At 41.7% G+C, this 19,129-nt stretch overlaps 1 protein-coding gene across 2 annotated transcripts in view; it reads left to right on the top strand.

The window, feature by feature from the left end:
- The window catches only part of PECR (peroxisomal trans-2-enoyl-CoA reductase), a 29,433-nt gene extending 22,413 nt beyond the window's left edge, over positions 1-7,020 (top strand). Inside the window, exons 7-8 of one of the 2 annotated variants that reach the window (XM_011285577.4) lie at positions 3,150-3,261; positions 6,383-7,020. In XM_011285577.4, coding sequence (XP_011283879.2) covers positions 3,150-3,261; positions 6,383-6,468 — 198 coding nt within the window. In that variant the 3' untranslated portion in view covers positions 6,469-7,020. The remainder of the gene's footprint in view (positions 1-3,149; positions 3,262-6,382) is intronic. The other variant, XM_011285578.4, reaches the window with a different exon arrangement.
- The last annotated feature ends 12,109 nt before the right edge of the window (positions 7,021-19,129 follow it).

The raw sequence follows: 19,129 nt of genomic DNA, 5'->3' as shown, positions 1-19,129 counted from the left end.
CATCGCCCCAGCAAATCCTCCCTGGGGCAGAACGTTCACACTAGGCCATTGACTGAACTGCTTTCACTGAGTTGCTGGCTTTTAAGTGACAGTCCCTGGAGCAGAGTCAGGAGAGTCAGAACCTAGCTGTACTTTTAAAAGGAATGGCCTACACTTCCTAGGGTGTCCTTCGACATTCTGGGGGAAGGAATGCAGCACTTGGCAGAGCCTTCTCATTTTATGAAATTAAGAAACTAAGGGCCAGTGAGGTGCGGTAACTTGTCTATGGTCATACATGGCTCATGGTACTGGGATTCATCCCCCAGCTTGCATATTTAAAATCCCCGGGGTCTTTAATAAACAGAGCAGAAAGTAAAGAGGTAACTGTGCTAAAAGAGGCGTTACCCACATAGATAAAGTGGAGACAAGCTGCCAGTCTTTAATGTTTACTTTGAGAGAGAGACAGAGACAGAGACAGAGACAGAGTGCAATGGGGAAGGGTAGAGAGAGGGAGACACAGAATCCAAAGCAGACTCCAGGCTCTGATCTGTCGGCACAGAGCCTGACGCGGGGCTCGAACTCACAGACCGCGAGATCATGACCTGAACCAAAATCGGACGCTTAACCGACTGAGCCACCCAGGTGCCCTCGGCTGCTGGTTTTTAATAGTGTTTACTGATTGATAAAACTCTTGTGAATGGCTTGGTTCCTCAAACCCATCCATCAAATGGATTTTGTTAAAATCAAAGTTTAGAAGAGTCTATTGGAAGATATTACAATAGTGCCTAGTTAATTTGGTGATTATAAAAATTGTATTAGTTCAGTTTAGCTCCACATTGAGCTCCTAAAGTAAACCATGAGCTATGAATATTTATCTATCTTTTACCTAACAGATAGCTTCAGTTCAATTCAGTATCATTTAGTGGTGCCTAGTCTCTGGGCAAAACACTGTAGCAGGAGCTGGGTGATGTAACTTCCCTTCATTTTAGGCAAGGGATGCATATAGAGCTTTCATTCTGTAAACATTTATTAAGTGCTTATTTTATCCGAGACACATGAGGCCATCAGTAAATATTTCAAACAAAATTCAGCACGAAGCCACATTTATTACTAGTCGGACACAGTCTCTCTGAACAGAGCAGACTATGGCTCTTTCTGTTTTCCTGGGGCAAGTGTGGTTTTAGGGATTTGCAGACTTCTGGAGGGCATGATTACTGGGGAGAGAGGGTTTTTGTTTGGCTGGCATTCAGGAAGGAGCATACTGGAGTGGAGTCTTCCTGACTCACCGGGTGAGATGTTGTTGATTGATAACACAGGCTAATGCAAGTTCTGGTGGTTTCTTTTGATCATAGGTCAGAACTCTCTCCCCTTTCTCAGAGATGTGGAAACTTTTCAATGATTAATTCTCTATACCAGTGTTGTCTAATAGAAATACCATAATAGTGACACGTGTAATTTTAAGCTAACCACTAGCCACATTAAGAAAAGTAAAGGGGCACCTGGGTTGCTCAATCGGATGAGTATCCGACTCTTGATTTTGGCTCAGGTCATGACCTTCGGTTTGTGAGATTGAGCCCTGTGTTGGGCTCCTCGCTAGGTGTGGAGCCTGCTTGGGATTCTCTCCCTCCCCCTCTCTCTGCCCCTCTGCCACTCTCATGCATGTGTGCTCTCTCTCTCTCAAAACAAATAAACTTAAAAAAAAAGAGTAAAAAAATATAAAATTAATATTGTTATAACCAATATGTAATAGATAAGAATTTAATTAAATATTATTAATAAAATTTTATTCAACCCAATGTATCTAAAACATCATTTTACATTCTTCTATAGATTTTGCCTCTTCTCTCCAGACCAAGTCTTCAAAATCTAGAGTGTATTTTACACGTAGAGCACATCTCAGTTCAGACTAGCCATACGGAAAGTGGGCTGTGTCATGTGGCCAGTGCTTCTGGGGACAAGGATGGAGAGAAGGCTATGCCTGCCCTCCAGGGTCTCACAGTCTCAAAGAGGCATAGCTATGTAAGAGAACACTCTAGGTAAACAGCCCTGACTGGGGTGAGGCAAGCAAGGCATGGACATAAAACTTAGGGATGTGCCTCACTCTCAGGGTCACACAAGGGCAGGGTCTACCCTGAGAGTGAGTGCCTCCTTAAATACTGCACCCTAAGCACCATTAGCCTCCCCCTTGTCTCACTTCTGCTAGGGAGCTTCATAAAGTAGCAGATTCTGGGTCTCCAACCCCAGAGCTTACAATTTAGAAGGTCTCAGGTAGGGACCCAAGGATTCTAATGCAGGTGTTTGGGATCTCCCTTTGAGAAACTCCTCCTGTGCCTCATAGAGAGTTCCTTTATGTCCAGTGAAATAAGTCCTCTTTCTTTTTGGTTTTGGGAGTAGATGTTTCTGTACTCATCATCTACCTCTGAATTTTTAGGGGATGCAGTGGGGTCTTGAAGTCCCCCTTGTAGGAAGCTCCTGTAGTCTGAGTTCCTGGCCTTGCAGCCTGCAAGACCATTGACTGAGCAAGCTACAATGCCAATTTATTGTTATATAGACGCATTGGCTATTTCAGGGACAAAAATATAAAAAGCATATGATGGCATCGAAAAGTGGAGTTATGGGGCATCTGGGTGGCTCAGTCGGTTGCGCATCCAACTTCGGCTCAGGTCATGATCTCGCGCTCCATGAGTTCGAGCCCCGCGTCAGGCTCAGCGCTGACAGCTCGGAGCCTGGAGCCTGCTTCTGATTCTGTGTCTCCCTCTCTCTCTCTGTCCCCTCCCCTGCTCATGCTCTGTCTCTCTTTCTCTCCTAAAAATAAATAAACATTAAAAGAAAAAAAGAAGAGGAAGAAAAGTGGGGTTATGGTGGGCAATGAAAGGTGTGGAAGGAACTGAGTTGTTTGGGAAAGATTAAGCACAGTGATCACTTTCAGCTTATTCACATCATGTAGCTTGACACTGTCTAGATTCTTTCCTATCTTGCTGCACTAGTCACTTTTTTTTCAATGGTGCTCAGACAGAAAAAGGCAGTTGTCTGTTCTGTCAGAGTATGGTGCACACGGACTGTAGAATTCATGTTACAGTCATGGGTTTTGAGATATGTTTCCTTGGGTATGGAAACATCCCCAGATGGATTGTATCCACTTTTCTGTATGTGTTTACTTCTGTTTCCAGATCTCCCCGATAGTCTGCTTCCTGCTGTCTCCAGCAGCTTCCTTTATCACTGGACAGTTGGTGGAGGTGGACGGGGGCCAGTCTCTATATACGCGAGTATATGATGTACCAGGTGAGCACTCAAGAAAGGAGCAGTCACTGACTTTATGCCTTTTCATGTTCAAGTTTTCAAAATTTCTTAAGCACTTACAAAAGGGATTAGGGAGGGGCGCCCGGGTGGCTCAGGTCACAATCTCGCAGTTTGTGTGTTTGAGCCACGCATTGGGCTCTGTGCTGACAGCTCAGAGCCTGGAGCTTGCCTTGGATTCCATGTCTCCCTCTCTCTGCTCCTCCCTTGCTCATGCTCTGTCTCTCTCTCTCTCTCTCTCAAAAATAAATAAACATTAAAAAAAATTAAAAAAAAAAACAAAAGGGATTAGGGTTTTCTCTTATGGAACATCAAAAATGTACAAAATATTTATATTCCTGATGTGATCTTTAAAGGAAATGATCCCAGTCAGAAAATATCTAAATATTTTTATTATAGCACATAACTTTATCTATTTAAAAAGTTGCCTGTGTGTGCATAGGTTGGTGGAATTTTAGTCATGAAAACTATTCTCTATATGAGTATACATTTATAAGGAGGAGAGAGAAAAGGGGCAAGAGGTTGCCATATTTTTAAGATTGAATTTCTCTGTTCCTCTAATAAGGGGCTTGTGTATCTGAACAGAAGAATCAGACCTGGTGGTAGGCTGGGGCTGGGGCGGGGGGGTGGTATGGTATTATTTTACATTATCTTTGGGATATAGACTCAGCAAAACCATATGAATCTGCTGTATTCAACTATTCTTAATATACAAAAGCAGTAGTTTTATACGGCTCAACCAAATATAGATGTTGCACACAAATATAAAATTCAGACATATTTGCACTGTTGCTGAAGAGTGTTGAGTAAGTGGCTACGAGCAACTACAATGTGATCAATGTAAGGACACCTGAGTGGCTCAGTCGGTTAAGTGTCTGACTTCGGCTTAGGTCGTGATCTCATGGTTCATGGGTTCCAGTCCCACATTGGGCTCCATGCTGACAGTGTGGAGCCTGCTTGGGATTCTCTCTTTCTCTCCTTCTCTCTCTGCCCCTCCCCCACTGGTTCTCTCTCTCTCCCTCTCTCTCTCTCTCTCTCTCTCTCTCTCTCTCAAAATAAATAAACTTAAAAAAAACGTGATTGATGTAATGCATGTGTATTTCAATTTCATATCTGGGACCTGAGTTCGTTCACCCTACTCTTCTGTATACTGATAGTCTAATCAAGACATAAGACCTTCTTTGCATTAATAAATGATTAATATGGGACTTCAGTCTTACTTATTATTTTCCCCTCCCCTATCTGTATTTCCTTACTGATAACATCAATGTGGTGATGTGCATAAGATACCACGGTTTTAAGGATGGATCTTGGTTGGAAAGACAGAAATGCCTACATTTTGCAGTTCTGTGTTCTGAAAGTATTTAAAGTGGCCAGGGTGGGAGGGAAGCTCTCCACTTTCCTCACCAGTGGAGTTGAGGGTATTTTTCATTTTTCCTTCATAAAGGGAAAGAAATTTTGGGGAAATCAGCCACATCTATTTTTCGAGAATATACTTGCCCCAAATAATGAATGGGAATGTTGAGCATTTGCGTCCAGTCTTTTCTTTAAGATTGTCAGCCTAGGGGCATCCGGGTGGCTTAGTCGGTTAAGTGTCAGATATCGGTCAGGTCATGATCTCATGCTTCATGAGTTTGAGCCCTGCATCAGGATCTACAGTGACAGTGTAGAACTTGCTTCAGATCCTCTGTCTTCCTCTCACTCTCTCTGCCCCTCCCCAGCTTGTGTGCTTTCTCTTTCAAAAATAAATAAAAATTTAAAAAACAGAAAAGCAAAAAACCTACCAAGATTGCCAGCCCTGGAGTGACAAGGCCTGGGATGGAGACTTGGCTAGGCCCTTATTAGCTGTGTGACCTTGGGGAAAATTAATTTCTGTAGGCCTCCACTTTCTTTCCTGTAAAGTGGAGTCACTTATAGCATTTATTGAATAAACGGTTGGGAGCATTATATTAGATAATGCACATTGAAAGCCCTGGTTCAGCATGCTTTTAGCTGCAGCTCAAACCTAACTAGTAGAGGAATTTATTGGCCTGAATAACTGAAAAGCAAGCCGGACTTGAATCATATGCTCATAGATCTCATCAAGGACAATAAATTTCTTCTTTTCCCTTTGTTTTTGCTAATGCAGTATTGGCTTTATCTTAAGATTGACTCTCCTGGTTACAGGAAGGCTGCCTGGGACCCCTAACAGGCCATGATTCTTTGTTCACAGCCATCTGGACAGAGAGAGAGAGGAGGGGAATGACTTGGTTACAGCATTTCTAGCAGAGTTCTGAGACTCCCTCTGTTTTGGACCAGCTTATGGGAATGGCCATCCTCAACCAATAACCACAGCCAGGGGAATGGAGTGCACTGTTTGACTTAGCTCAGTCAGTGACCTAAGTGGGGCCACTTCCCCAGAACCTCATGGATTCCCAAGTGGAAGTGGAAGTTACTGGAAACAGGGTGAAGGACTGGATGCTAGAAAGGCAGCTATATGTGCCCAGTGCAAAGTAAGGGCATGGTTTTAAAGTCATCCTGGTTATTACGGAAGTAGGATTTTTTGAATGTCTGCAGTATGCCAAGTGTTGTATACAGGCTGTCACATTTAATTTTCACTTTATTTATTTGTTTTTAAGTTTATTTGTTTATTTTGGGGGGGGAAGGGTGGAGAGAGAGAGAGAGAGAGAGAGAGAGAGAGAGAGAATCCCAAACAAGTTCCATGCTGTCAGCCAGAGCCCGACGTGGGGCTCTATCCCACGAACTGTGAGATCATGACCTGAGCCAAGATCAAGAGTTGGATGCTCCACTGACTGAGCCACCTAGGGCCCCTAATTGTCATGACTTTAAAAAACAGATGTTGTTACACCCTCTGATAATTGATGAGGAAATAGGTTCAGGAAGAGTAACTTCTCCACATTTGGAAGAGCTAGAGAGCTAGTCCAGGGAAGACCTGGGATTCCAAAGCAGGTTTTTCTCAGGACTTTTGCCATTTGTCCTAATGATTTCTTTTTCCCGCTGAGAAGAGGGGTGAACCAGGGAAAATAGGAGGGTTTATTGGAAACCAAGAGGATTAATGAGGTTCACAGATTTGTGTTGGACGTGAGGTTTTCTACTTACTTAACAGATCATGACAACTGGCCTGAGGGAGCAGGGGACATTTCTGTTGTCAAAAGGCTGAAGGAATCTTTCAAGAATAAATCCAAGCTCTAAGCCAAGGAAACTAGAGGTGTCTTTTGTCCCCAGATGCCTTAACATCTCAAGAATACACTTTGGTACTTTATAAGAGCTAATAATTTGCATGGAACAATTGCTTTCTGCCTTTTTAATGTTATCAATCATGCCTGTACAAAAACTATTTCTGAAATTAAAGCATTTTTAAGTCCCAACCAATACGGTTGAGCCTGTGATTAAAGATTTTTTGAGGAATGGACTTAACACACTTTATGATTTACTTTTTATTTCTAAGAAAAAAACATTTGAAAAATGCAATAATTTCAAATTAAAAATGGAGGTATCATCATCTCCCAAAAGATTTTGCTATTTAATTGGAAAGGTGGGCAATAAATTTAAATTGTGACAGTGTTGTGATTCTTAAAACGAGAGATACACAGTGACTCATTTCTTATGGCAAATATTTTTGGATCAGTAAAGCCTTATTGGTGATTATTAACATGTGATTTGTTTTGTTCATGAAGTCAAATTTGTATAAGCCTTCTTAATTCAAAAGAAAAATAAAGTTATCTGTAGTATTTCTTTGCAGTACTTGATTTGTGTCTTGATTTCCTATCCAAAGTATTCCCTTTTCTTCATGTTTCTCCTTTTGTATACAACACAAACATTTTATTTTATTTTTATTTTTTTCCAATATATGAAATTTATTGTCAAATTGGTTTCCATACAACACCCAGTGCTCATCCCAAAAGGTGCCCTCCTCAATACCCATCACCCACCCTCCCCTCCCTCCCACCCCCCATCAACCCTCAGTTTGTTCTCAGTTTTTACGAGTCTCTTATGCTTTGGCTCTCTCCCACTCTAACCTCTTTTTTTTCCTTCCCCTCCCCCATGGGTTTCTATTAAGTTTCTCAGGATCCACATAAGAGTGAAAACATATGGTATCTGTCTTTCTCAGTATGGCTTATCTCACTTAGCATCACACTCTCCAGTTCCATCCACGTTGCTACAAAGGGCCATATTCATTATTTCTCATTGCCACGTAGTACTCCATTGACAACACAAACATTTTAATTAAATGTGATACAAATGTGTTAGGGTTCAGCATTCTGCCTTCACTTGATTTTTTCTGGCAAACTGATTTCAGAAATGCCACTTATAAATTATGCACATTCATTTTTTGTCTTAATTAAACCTCTTCTAATTGACTTATTCCCTCTTGAAGTCAAGTAGATACTTCCCTCTATCAGTAATTCTCAGTTCAAAGTACAGATCCTCCCTGACTTACAAAGGGGTTACATCCTGATAAACCCACTGTTAGTTGATAATATCATTAAGTCACAAATGCATTTAATACACCTAGCTTAACTGAACATCATAGCTTAGGCTAGTCTCCTTTAAACATGCCCAGAGCACTTACATTAGCCAACATTTGGCAAAATCATCTAACACGAGGCCTGTCTTACAATAAAGTGTTGATTATCTTATGCAGTTTATTGAGTACTGTGCTGAAAGTGAAAACCAGAAAGGGTGTGTGGGTACAGAATGGTTGTATTGGTTGGTTTCCCTCTCAATTGGCTGACTGGGAGCTATGGCTGTCTGCCACTGCCTAACATCAGAAGAGAATAGGTATTGCATATCACCAGCCCGGGATAAATTCAAAGTTCGAAGTACAGATTCTGCTGAAAGCATATCACTTTCACACTGTCATAAAGTTGAAAAAACGTAAGTCAAACCATCGTTAAGTTGGCGACAGTTGTATGTAATTTACCAAGCTCTGGGAAGGGGCCCCTGAATCTGCCATTTTCTTAGGCTCCCATGCAGGGTCAGGACCAGGGGGAGACCAATGAGATGCCTAGAGTGCAGCATTTAAGGAGGTGCTCACTCTTGCATTTGCTTAAGTGCAGAGTCGCCCCTGAGAGCGAGCACAGCCATACATTTTGTGTCCATGTTATTAATGTGGAAAGATCAGAAATCTTTTCCTGCTAGATAATACTTTAAAATGGCCTTCTGGACATGATAATATCATAGCTGCTAAGAATTACAAGCCAGGCTAGAGGGCAGGCTAGCCCTAACACAGGTTGGTGTGGAAGATGGAAGAGGCAGGGCTTGCTTTTCTTTTTTTTTTTTCTTTTTTTTTTTTAATTTTTTTTAATGTTTATTTATTTTTGAGACAGAGAGAGACAGAGCATGAATGGGGGAGGGGCAGAGAGAGAGGGAAACACAGAATCGGAAGCAGGCCATCAGCCCAGAGCCCGACGCGGGGCTCGAACTCACGGACCGCGAGATCGTGACCTGGCTGAAGTCGGACGCTTTAACCGACTGCGCCACCCAGGCGCCCCCAGGGCTTGCTTTTCAAATTACCTCATGCTGATGCCTGCAAACAATCCCATAAAGCCCCACAGTATTGACACTTGTTTATTTCTGCTTAAGGAATGGAGGTCACCCCACATAGCATGAGACTTAGCTACAACTCCTTATTAGATCTTCTTGTTAGACCTATTATTGGGCAGCTGACCATTATCAGTATTCTAGAATCATAAGTCTATTCCCCAGGACTTTGTACACTTTGTGATAGTGTCCTGTCAATAATATTCTTTTGCTACTACACTTAGTAAATTTTGCTATAGACTAAATATTCCTCAGTAAGTTTCATCACTCAGTAATAATTCACTCAATAATTTCGAGCCCTTACTATGTGCTAAGCATTACAGTAGGAATTGGGTGTGCAGTACTGGAAAAAAAAAAAACCACATGGACTTTGTCTCAAGGGAGCTTACAAGGGCAAGAGAGAGAAAGAGAGAAACATTAATCAAGCCACATACAAATTTAACCCCTCCTCCCCCCCCCCCCGCCCCCGCCAAGTGTTCTAGGTGCCATAAAGGGTAAGGTCATGGTGCTAAAGGCATGTAACGGGAAGAAAAAGACATCTAGTGGGGAAAAAAGCAACTCAAATTATTAATCATGTTAAAAGACGTTGTTGATTAAGATGACCCTTGTTGACATTATCTCCTCCACCCCACCCCCCACCCCCCCACTCCTCTTTTGTTTCATGGCTTGTGTTAGTTCGGGTCTTCTGGGAAGCAGATGCCAACACAGAATGAGATGTGCGTGAGACTTGGGGAACATGCCCAGGGAGGATAAAGAGCAGGAAGACAGCAACAGCCTTCAGGCTGTAGAGCAAGTCTGACACCTTGCTTCCCCACCTTGTAAGGAGGGGACAAAGACAGTGGGCAGCAAGCATCTCAGCTTGCATCAAAGAAACTTTTTTAGGCCAGGCTTGCTGCATGTGAGCCAGGAGGTTCCAGGAGACACTCATGAGCAAGGGGGTTCCAGGAGAATTACCTGGGTTCCACATGTGAACACCCTGTCCTTACTATATATCAGTAGCTCTGCTCCTCCTGCTGGTGAGGGTGGCTCCTTTTTCACCAGCTACTACTGCCTGAGCACAGGCACGCTAATGTGCCCTGGAATCAGCCCGAGTTTGTAGTTCAGGGGGACCTTACTGTGTCCCCTGGCAAGAGTCGCTTCCTTTGGGACCATGACTTCCAGTGCTGCAGAGCCCAGAAATGGATGGGAAGCACAAAGTCCCACAGTGGATCTTTGGAAGTGATAGTAAGTAGGCCCACTCCCTCTTCCACTCATTGGTTCCCAGAAACGTTCCCAACGCCTTTGGGGACATGCGTCCTGAAAGATGGTTCTCCCTCCTTTCAGAAGGTTGCTGGCACTTCAGCTGTGCATTGGTTGTTCTAGCCCTCTGTGAGGCTGGTTGCTTCTGGAAGCATGGTGTGTGATACAATCAATGGTTGCATGATCAGGGACCCACTCTCGTACATTTTACTGGGATGTGGGTCACCTGGTTGGATGCTGTTGTGTGGGATTCGATGGTTATGGATCAGGATTTGTATAAGCATCTAGAGTGGTGGTATCTCAGTCCCTGCTCACTCACAGAAAAGGCAAACTCTTAACTTGGGAGTAGGCATTTGTCACTATGAGGACCATATGGTCACTTGAGCATGGAAAATTTAATATAAAACATTATTAGCTATCACAGGGAAGGGGGGTAGTGAGAGATTGGCTAGTAGGAAGTAAGGAGAACTGTAAAGAACATGGGAATGGGGCATCTGGCTGGATCAGTTGGTAGAGTGTGCAACTCTCAATCTCAGGGTTGTGAGTTGGGGCCCCAAGTTGAGCATAGAGATTACTTAAAAAAAAAAAAAAAAAAAAAAGAATACGGCAATAGCAGATACAATGAGTAACTAATAATCTCCTACTAGGGCTGAGACGGCAATTAACTATGTTCCCCAAGGCCTAATGGTGTATTTCATAGCTGCCACATGCCTATATCGGGTGGCTGTAAAACAGTTACCATTTGCCCCTTTAATTTTCAACACTATTCCAGGGCTTGGCTCAAAAAAGTGTCCCCTTGTGGTTAATTGTGGAACAACAGCCTGTCTGGACAGACAGTGCCTTCCCTTCTGAGGAAGCCAAGACCTGGCTGCAAAGCTTCCGCTTGCATTTTAGGTTCTTCTCTTCCGCACTCCTCCTTTACAAGGGGTTCACTTCACGGAAGCAGCTGCCTGTTGAAATTTGATCAACCGGCAGGAAGGTTTGAAACTGCATCCCAGAAAGGTGTGAGATTAAAAGCTAGGCATTATCTAGCCCTTGTTTTATGACAGTTATCCAAAAGGATAGTTAAATCTCCAGTTATCCAAAGGGATATTTTGAATCTTGCAGACAATGCTATTTATGATTTGCGTGGTAAGCAGAGCCCTCTGTTGGCCAGTGTCTACTTTCACCCAGCCGTGCCACCCATGTCCTTTTCTGCTCTGCCATGGAGCCAGTGGCAAATCTACACTATGTCCCAGTGGGAGTCAGATGCTGGGGACCTGAAAGTCCTAAAGCTGTTAGTCAGTTTCAGTGCTGCGCTCCCAGGGTTTCCTTGCTCTTCCTATCTAGCGAGGTTCTCTCACTTGTTTCCATCTGTAGCTTCCAAACTTGCTGTCCTAGGGCTTGTCAGTTCCCTGAAAGGAAACCTTGAAAACCCCTTCTGACTGAGACCACTTCGCTGAGGTTACTAACAACCTTTCTGCTTACTACACTCGTGCATCCTATCCCCCTGCTTATTTCGCCCTTTTCTGTCTGTCCCTGCAGAGCTCTTGGTGGACTCTCGCCTTCCATGAGTTATGCTGTTGGGTCCACTGGAGTCCAACGGCCTAGGTTCTATTCCCAGCTTCCACCACTTACTCATTCCTGTCACAGCTCTGAGACAATGGAGAGATTTGAATATGTTTTGGGGATGAGTAGATGCTATTAAAGAATTGCTGGTCATTCAATGTGATAATAGCAGGGCAGTTACTTTTTTAAAAAAAGTCCTTACCTAGAACGGGAAGAAATTATATTTGGGATTTGCTTTTAAATACTCCAGTTTAAAGACGAATTGGGGAAGGGAGGGGAGATGGTGAAACGAGATTGGAAGCATGGTAATAATTATTTAGGCCAGCGATAGATACATTATACATTAGATGGTTAATTCTACTCTTCTCTCTACCTTTGGGTAAGTTTGGAACTTCCTAAAATAAAAAAAAATTGCAAAATGAAAATGGTCTCATTCGTAACTTGGATATAGGGTAACATGGGGAAGAATTAGTTGGCTGTAAATAAAGGTTATTTGGGAGAAACAGGAGAGAGTTTGCACTTGACATACAGTGGTTCATGGGGGTACATGGATGTGGCAAACGTAGTGAAAGACCAGGTTCCAAACAGAATATGTTTTGGTGGTACAAAGCTATTGCCTCTTAACCTGAATTCTGCCCTGTGGGCAGTGGGCATAACCTATGTGCTCCTGGCCAGCCTCCCACACTGGTTAGTTAACATTATCAGTCAGCTCCAGCACAAGCTGATTGAGTAAACATGTAGGTTTGAAAGATATGGACAATAGTCCATTTATTTCAGTAACATTGATATTCCTGAGTTCATATGCTCGAATAGGGAAATGATATCCAATTGGTAAATTTGGAAGAACCCAAACAAATAAGCAAAGTAAAAACAATATTCCTTGATTCTCTTGACTATTTGGACCATTAAGCTTCTGTTTTCATATGTATAGACTGAGTCACAAATTCAGTTAGAGTTTGTAGTTTTAAGTATGACTCAACAGAATTACCTTTTATTTTAAATGTAATACTTATCACAAACTTAAATAGTTTAAACTTAAATAGTTATCACAAACTCCTTTTCAAAAAAGGAGTCATTGCTATGGGTGATTCACAGTAATCGTCAATCAGAATTTCTTACCTTGTAATTTTGATCTTCTGAAGTCAAGGCTGTGGGTACCAAAGCTTATTTTGTTAGATTTCTTTGGCTTCTTGTTTTCAGATGAACCAAAAAAAGAGGACAAGTCTATTTCTTCCTGGGGAAAGATTCACATGTGAGGCATTGAGTCTGGATTGGGGGTTGGTGAGATTGACTGTGGCAGGGAGGGACAGGGGACTAAGCAACCCTTCTCTTCTATATTGTTGGGGTGGAGAGTAGGCGAATTGGGGAGGATGGGTAACTTTATTGGATTCTAATTCATTCTTACATTTTACCTAGAGGAAGGAACCTGAGGAGCATTCAGGGAGATACAGAAGAAAACATTTTGATGAGCAAGCAAAGTGTGTATGCATGTGTGTGTGTTTGTAGAAATGGTCCTTGTGGTTGCCTTGAGAGTTCAAACTGGAGAGTAGAAATATATTGCCCACAGGGCTGTAGAATCACTATATGGTAGAGAACAATAGTTATCATTTATTGAGTGATTACTATATGCCACATTCTGCCAAACGCCTTCCATGAATGATGCCATCCTAACCTTACAAAAACCACGTGGGGTAGATTTCTCCACTACCAGTATTTTTATAGCGGGGAAAATTGGCACAAACAGGTCAAGATCTCACTTAGCAAATGGCAGAAGTGGGATTTGAATGAAAATGGTCTACCTGTAGAGCTGGTGACTAACGCGACATACTGAGAGAGACAGGCTAGCACCAAGGCATCAAGAGATAAAAAGAAAAAAAAAATTAGGGGCGCCTGGGTAGCTCAATCAGTTGAGTGTCCGACTTCGGCTCAGGTCATGATCTCGAGGTTTGTGAGTTTGAGCTGACAGCTCAGAGCCTGGAGCCTGCTTCAGATTCTGTGTCTCCCCCTCTCTCTGCCCCTCCCATGCTCATGCTCTGTCTCTCTCTGTCTCTCAATAACAAATGTTAAAAAAATTTTTTTTTAATGGAACTATTTAAACACATGTTAAAGAGAAGAGTATAATAAAAGCCAATACCCAGCTTTAATAATTATCTATATTTTCTCAAATTTGTTTCTCTCTCTCTCTCCTACTTGATTTCTAAGTATCTTAGAGTAAATTCCAAATTTCCTGTCATTTCACATCGAGAATTAATTTTGATTTGAAATATTAATGTGAACAGAAAAACATGCAACTCTCCGAAGTGGGAGAGTGATTACCATGGCAATGTGAGAAAAGCCCATGTGGCCACCACCAACAGCTCCCACCTATCATTGGTCATAAGACACACAAGCCCCACCCACGGGCTACAAACGTGTGCTTTGCTTGGCATGTAGGGTACCTGTTTTGGAGAAAGATGCATCAGACTCTCAGAACCGAATTCATGAAACCAACTCCTTTCCCTCTGAATCCACGTCCAAAAAGAAGTCTAAAAATTGGATTTTTCTGTGCAGCTTTGCCTGAGGGGAATTAATGGGCTGCTCTGGTCCATTGAAATGTTTAGCCACTGCGAGAGTGTTGTGTAAGTCTACACCACGTACTTCAATTCCTAGTGAGTTTATGAGCATGACTCAGCATCCTTGAATTTGAGGACTCTCAAGAGAGGAATAGTAAGTTTGAGGTTTTAGACATGGCAGCCCGAATGCCAGCCTCCAGGCCGTGGGAAGTGCTGATTCTACTTTCTGAGTGGTCTTCCCCATTTGCCTTTGCTGCCCTAACTCAGCAGCTCAATCCTCAAATCCCCATGAAGCTACCGTCATCCTTTTATTTTAAAGGTAACTTATTTATTAAGAATATAATATGTCTTTTTGATTGTACTAGTATTTTTTTAAATGTTTATTTTTGAGAGACACAGAGACAGAGCACGAGTGGGGAGGGGCAGAGAGAGAGAGGGAGACACAGAATCCTATGCAGGCTCCAGGCTCTGAGCTGGCAGCATAGAGCCGGACATGGGGCTCGAACCCACGAACTGCGAGATCATGACCTGAGCTGAAGTCAGACGCTTAACCGATTGAGCCACCCAGGCGCCCCTGTACTAGTATTTTTATTGGAATTGCTATTTGTAAATGTTCTGATCACAGCATTATATATTTTGAGTGGTCTACACTTAGTTCTATGTTTCTATGGGGAAAATAATCAGAAACACCTGCCTCTCTCCCTCTGTCTCTCTCTCTCATAGATGGGTTCTTACTTTTTTGCTTCTTTCTTTAATGTGGCAAAATATATATAATATAAAATTTCCATTGTAACTATTTTTAGGTGTATGGTCCTTATTTATTTATGATCCCTCATTCATTCATTAAGTCTACCCCAAGGCAGAATACCACTTGCTAAAATAACTGAGGATAAATTCAAATAGGCATTATGTTCATGCTATCCAAAAATTAAATTTCCAAAATCCAAGTATGCTTGAAAAACATCCACAGTATATCAAGATACAATAGAATTAAATTAATACACAACGAATGCCTGATATTACACATTTAGGCACTGTCTAGAAAGATCGAGTGGAAACTCTTCTGTTGATTTGTATATATTTTTGGATGATCTAGGGATTTTTTAAAAATTTTTTTTTAAACGTTTATTTATTTTTGAGACAGAGAGAGACAGAGCATGAACAGGGGAGGGTCAGAGAGAGGGAGACACAGAATCTGAAACAGGCTCCAGGCTCCAAGCTGTCAGCACAGAGCCCGACGCGGGGCTTGAACTCACGGACCGTGAGATCATGACCTGAGCCCAAGTCGGCCACTCAACCGACTGAGCCACCCAGGCGCCCCATCTAGGGATTTTTTTTGGAGACAATTTATAAAATAGATCTTTGTTTTACAAACACCACACACTTCAAATGTGGTTTATTTCCATTTAAAGTACTGTTTTAGATCACATTTACACGAAGCTTCAGGTATTTATTTTTTGGCTCAGAAATCCAAATTCTTGTATGAAATTCGAAATGCTGGGCCTCAAATTTAAAAGTTTTTCAGTCTGAAGTAACTACTGAAGAGGGAAAAAAAGAAAATTGCATTCTTTTTTTTAACGAAGAGATTAACATTTTTTAAGGTTATTTATTTTTGAGAGAGACAGAGAGAATGAGTGGCGGAGGGACAGAGAGAGAAGCAGAGAAAATCCCAAGCAGGCTCTGCACTGTCAGCACGGAGGCGGATATGGGACTTGAACTCCCAAATTGTGAGGTCATGATCTGAGCCGAAACCAAGAGTAAGAGGCTTAACCAACTGAGCCACCCAGGCACCCTGAGAAAATTGCATTCTTGAAGAAAAAGGTAAACATTATGGGACGCCTGGGTGGCTCAGTCGGTTGAGTGTCCGACTTCGGCTCAGGTCACGATCTCGCGGTCCGTGAGTTCGAGCCCCGCATCAGGCTCTGGGCTGATGGCTCAGAGCCTGGAGCCTGCTTCCGATTCTGTGTCTCCCTCTCTCTCTGCCCCTCCCCCATTCATGCTCTGTCTCTCTCTGTCTCAAAAATAAATAAATGTTAAAAAAAAAATTAAAAAAAAAAGAAAAAAGAAAAAGGTAAACATTAAAAATTTAAAATTCATTATATAATAACTTTTAAATGTGTTTTGAAATTTAGAAGGCATTTTATACATTATTCTCAAATTTGGAATGCTTTAGAAAAATAATGACATTTATAAACGGCTCTTTTATCAGAGGGGGGAAAGGGGGATAGTGATTTAACTCCTAGTTGTCTAGAAGAGGAAGTTTTGCTCTTAGGCATTTTATCTTATCTCATCTTATCTTATCTTATGATTTTTTTTTTTAAGTAGGCTTCATGCCCAGTGCAGAGCCCAGCGCACATGCTGAGATCAGGACCCTGAGATCAAGACCACTGCTTAATCCCCCGGGCCACCTAGGCATGTTGCTATTAGGCATATTTTATTTTATTTTATTTTTTGTTTTTATTATTATTTTTAAAATCAAAACTGGAATTTTTTTTTCAAATTTAAATAGAGCTTGATTTAAACCTAAGGACAGAATGTCTTGATAAACATAAAAAAAGAAGAGTTTTTATATTTTATCTTTATATATAAGTTCTATATATATCTATATATAAGTTCTAGACAACTTATTTATTTTTGACAGAGAAAGACCGAGCGTGAGTCGGGGAGGGGCAGAGAGAGAGGGAGACACAGACTCCAAAGCAGTCTCCAGGCTCTGAGCAAGTGGTCAGCACAGAGCCCGACGAAGGGCTCGAACTCACAGACCGTGAGATCATGACCTGAGCTGAAGTTGGACACTCAGCCGACTGAGCCACCCAGGCACCCCTATGTTTTATCTTTAAAAACAAGAATGTAAAAGGTCGGTACACTTGAGAATTTTGGTATGACATGGGAGTCTTTTGGACACACAGAATACAAAGGCATATTTTATTTTATTTTATTTATTTTTTTAATCTTTGTTTATTTTTGAGAGAGAGAGAGAGACAGAGTGCAAGCGGGGGAGGAACAGAGAGAGAGGGAGACACAGAACCCGAAGCAGGTCCCGGGCTCCAAGCTGTCAGCACAGAGCCCGATGTGGGGTTCAAACTCACGAACCATGAGATCATGACCTGAGCTGAAGTCAGACACTTAACCGACTGAGCCACCCAAGTGCCCCACGAAGGCATATTTTAAACTGACTCTTTTTCTTTCCTTCTTTGAAGGTTCTGGTATCTTAACTATTTCATGGTTTTTGGACTATTCTCTTTGCTTCCAAGTTCTATTTCTCTTTGAGAACTCCAGATTATGCTGGCTAATTGTGGTGGAGAGGCAGTGGGGCCGAAAGGATCTTATTTGTTTAAATATCCTTTAATTCACAGAAATTTTAGCTTCAAACAAATATATTTGCACTGTTATTCTTTCTGTCACCAAATACCAAACACATTAAAGCAAAGTATTCAGATGCAATTCTTCACATTTTAGCAATAAAAGAGGAATGGTTTTTATTAGGTGTTTTTAAATAAAAGTTTGTTTGGAGTGTCCCTTTCCAAATAGATAATCATTTTGGAGACCCTGAAATCTCTGAGCATTATTTTTATTTCAACATACTTTTAATGGTGTGTGAATCACACAACTCTAAACTCCTTTTGAAGAAAAAGACTCTTACAAACAGAAGTTATCTTCTATGTTTAAAGGAGTTGCTTATTGTTGTACGTAATTTTGTACCTATTCAGCATCTACTACTTGAACAGGAACATAGATTTTTAAATATAAATAGTTTGACTCACCTTGTAGAAAATGAATTTAGCCTGAGGACAGAGTAACAACGTTTTAATAATATCCAGGTACTCAAAAGTGAAGCCTTCTACAGTAGAGGGTTAATTTTAATATAACGGACGCATCCAGGGAAGATGTCTTTTTTTTTTTTTAATTTTTCTTTCTTTTATGTTTATTTATTCTCAGAGAGAGAATGAGACAGCACAAGTGGGGGAGAGGGGCAGAAGGAGAGGGAGAGAAAATCCCAAGCAGGCTCCACACAGCTCAGAGCCTGATGCGGGGCTCAATCTCACAACCACTGCAAGATCATGACCTGACTGAAATTGAGAGTCAGAGGCTTAACCTCCTGAGCCACCCCGGTGCCCCAGGAAAGAGGTCTTTTTAACCCATTTTTAAAAATTCAGGTGAGGGGCACCTGGGTGGCTCAGTCAATTAAGTGTCCGACTTCGGCTCAGGTCATGATCTCACAGTTCGTGAGTTTGAGCCCCACATTGGGCTCTGTGCTGACAGCTCAGAGCCTGCAGCCTGCTTTGGATTCTGTGTCTCCCTCTCTCTCTGCCCCTCCTCCCCCAAAAAATAAACACTAAAAAAATTTTTTTAAATAAAATTTAAAAATCCAGGTGAAATCGACTTACCATTAACAATTTTAAATAAACAATTCAGTGGCATTTAGTATATTCACAACCTCCACCTCTGTCCAGTTCCAAAACATTCCCCAAAGGAAACTCCATATCCATTAAGCAGTCGTTCCTCATTTCCCCTCCTCTCAGCCCTGGCGACAACCAGATGAGCTTCGGCCTCTTTGGATTTACCTATTTTGGACATATCATGTAAATTAATCACACAATACGTGACCTTTCGTGTCTGCCTGTTTTTCACCTACTATAATGTTTTTGTAGTTCATCCACATCGTAGCTTGGTTTTTAATATGTTTAATATGGATGGGATTGCCTCCACTGGTGAATACAGTTCCTTGAACCATATTTCTAGAATATTCCCTTCTAAGCATAGAAGGCTTTAGTGATGATGCCTGGGAGTCTTTATTATTTTACCACAATTAAAAAATAAATCTACATATTTTATCAAGTAATCTGATAAAAGAATTCCTGGCATGTCCAGAAGGAGGAGATTCTGAGCTTACAAAACAACCCACAGGGATGGATTTAGGTATAGGGGTTGCGAGGCAGTGGATATTATGGTCCTCCCTCCGGAAGAAA

Source organism: Felis catus, chromosome C1 (genome assembly GCF_018350175.1).
Source record: "Felis catus isolate Fca126 chromosome C1, F.catus_Fca126_mat1.0, whole genome shotgun sequence".
Lineage (NCBI taxonomy): Eukaryota > Metazoa > Chordata > Mammalia > Carnivora > Felidae > Felis > Felis catus.
Note: the sequence above shows the minus strand (reverse complement) of the source record. Positions and strands in the feature narration are given on the sequence as shown.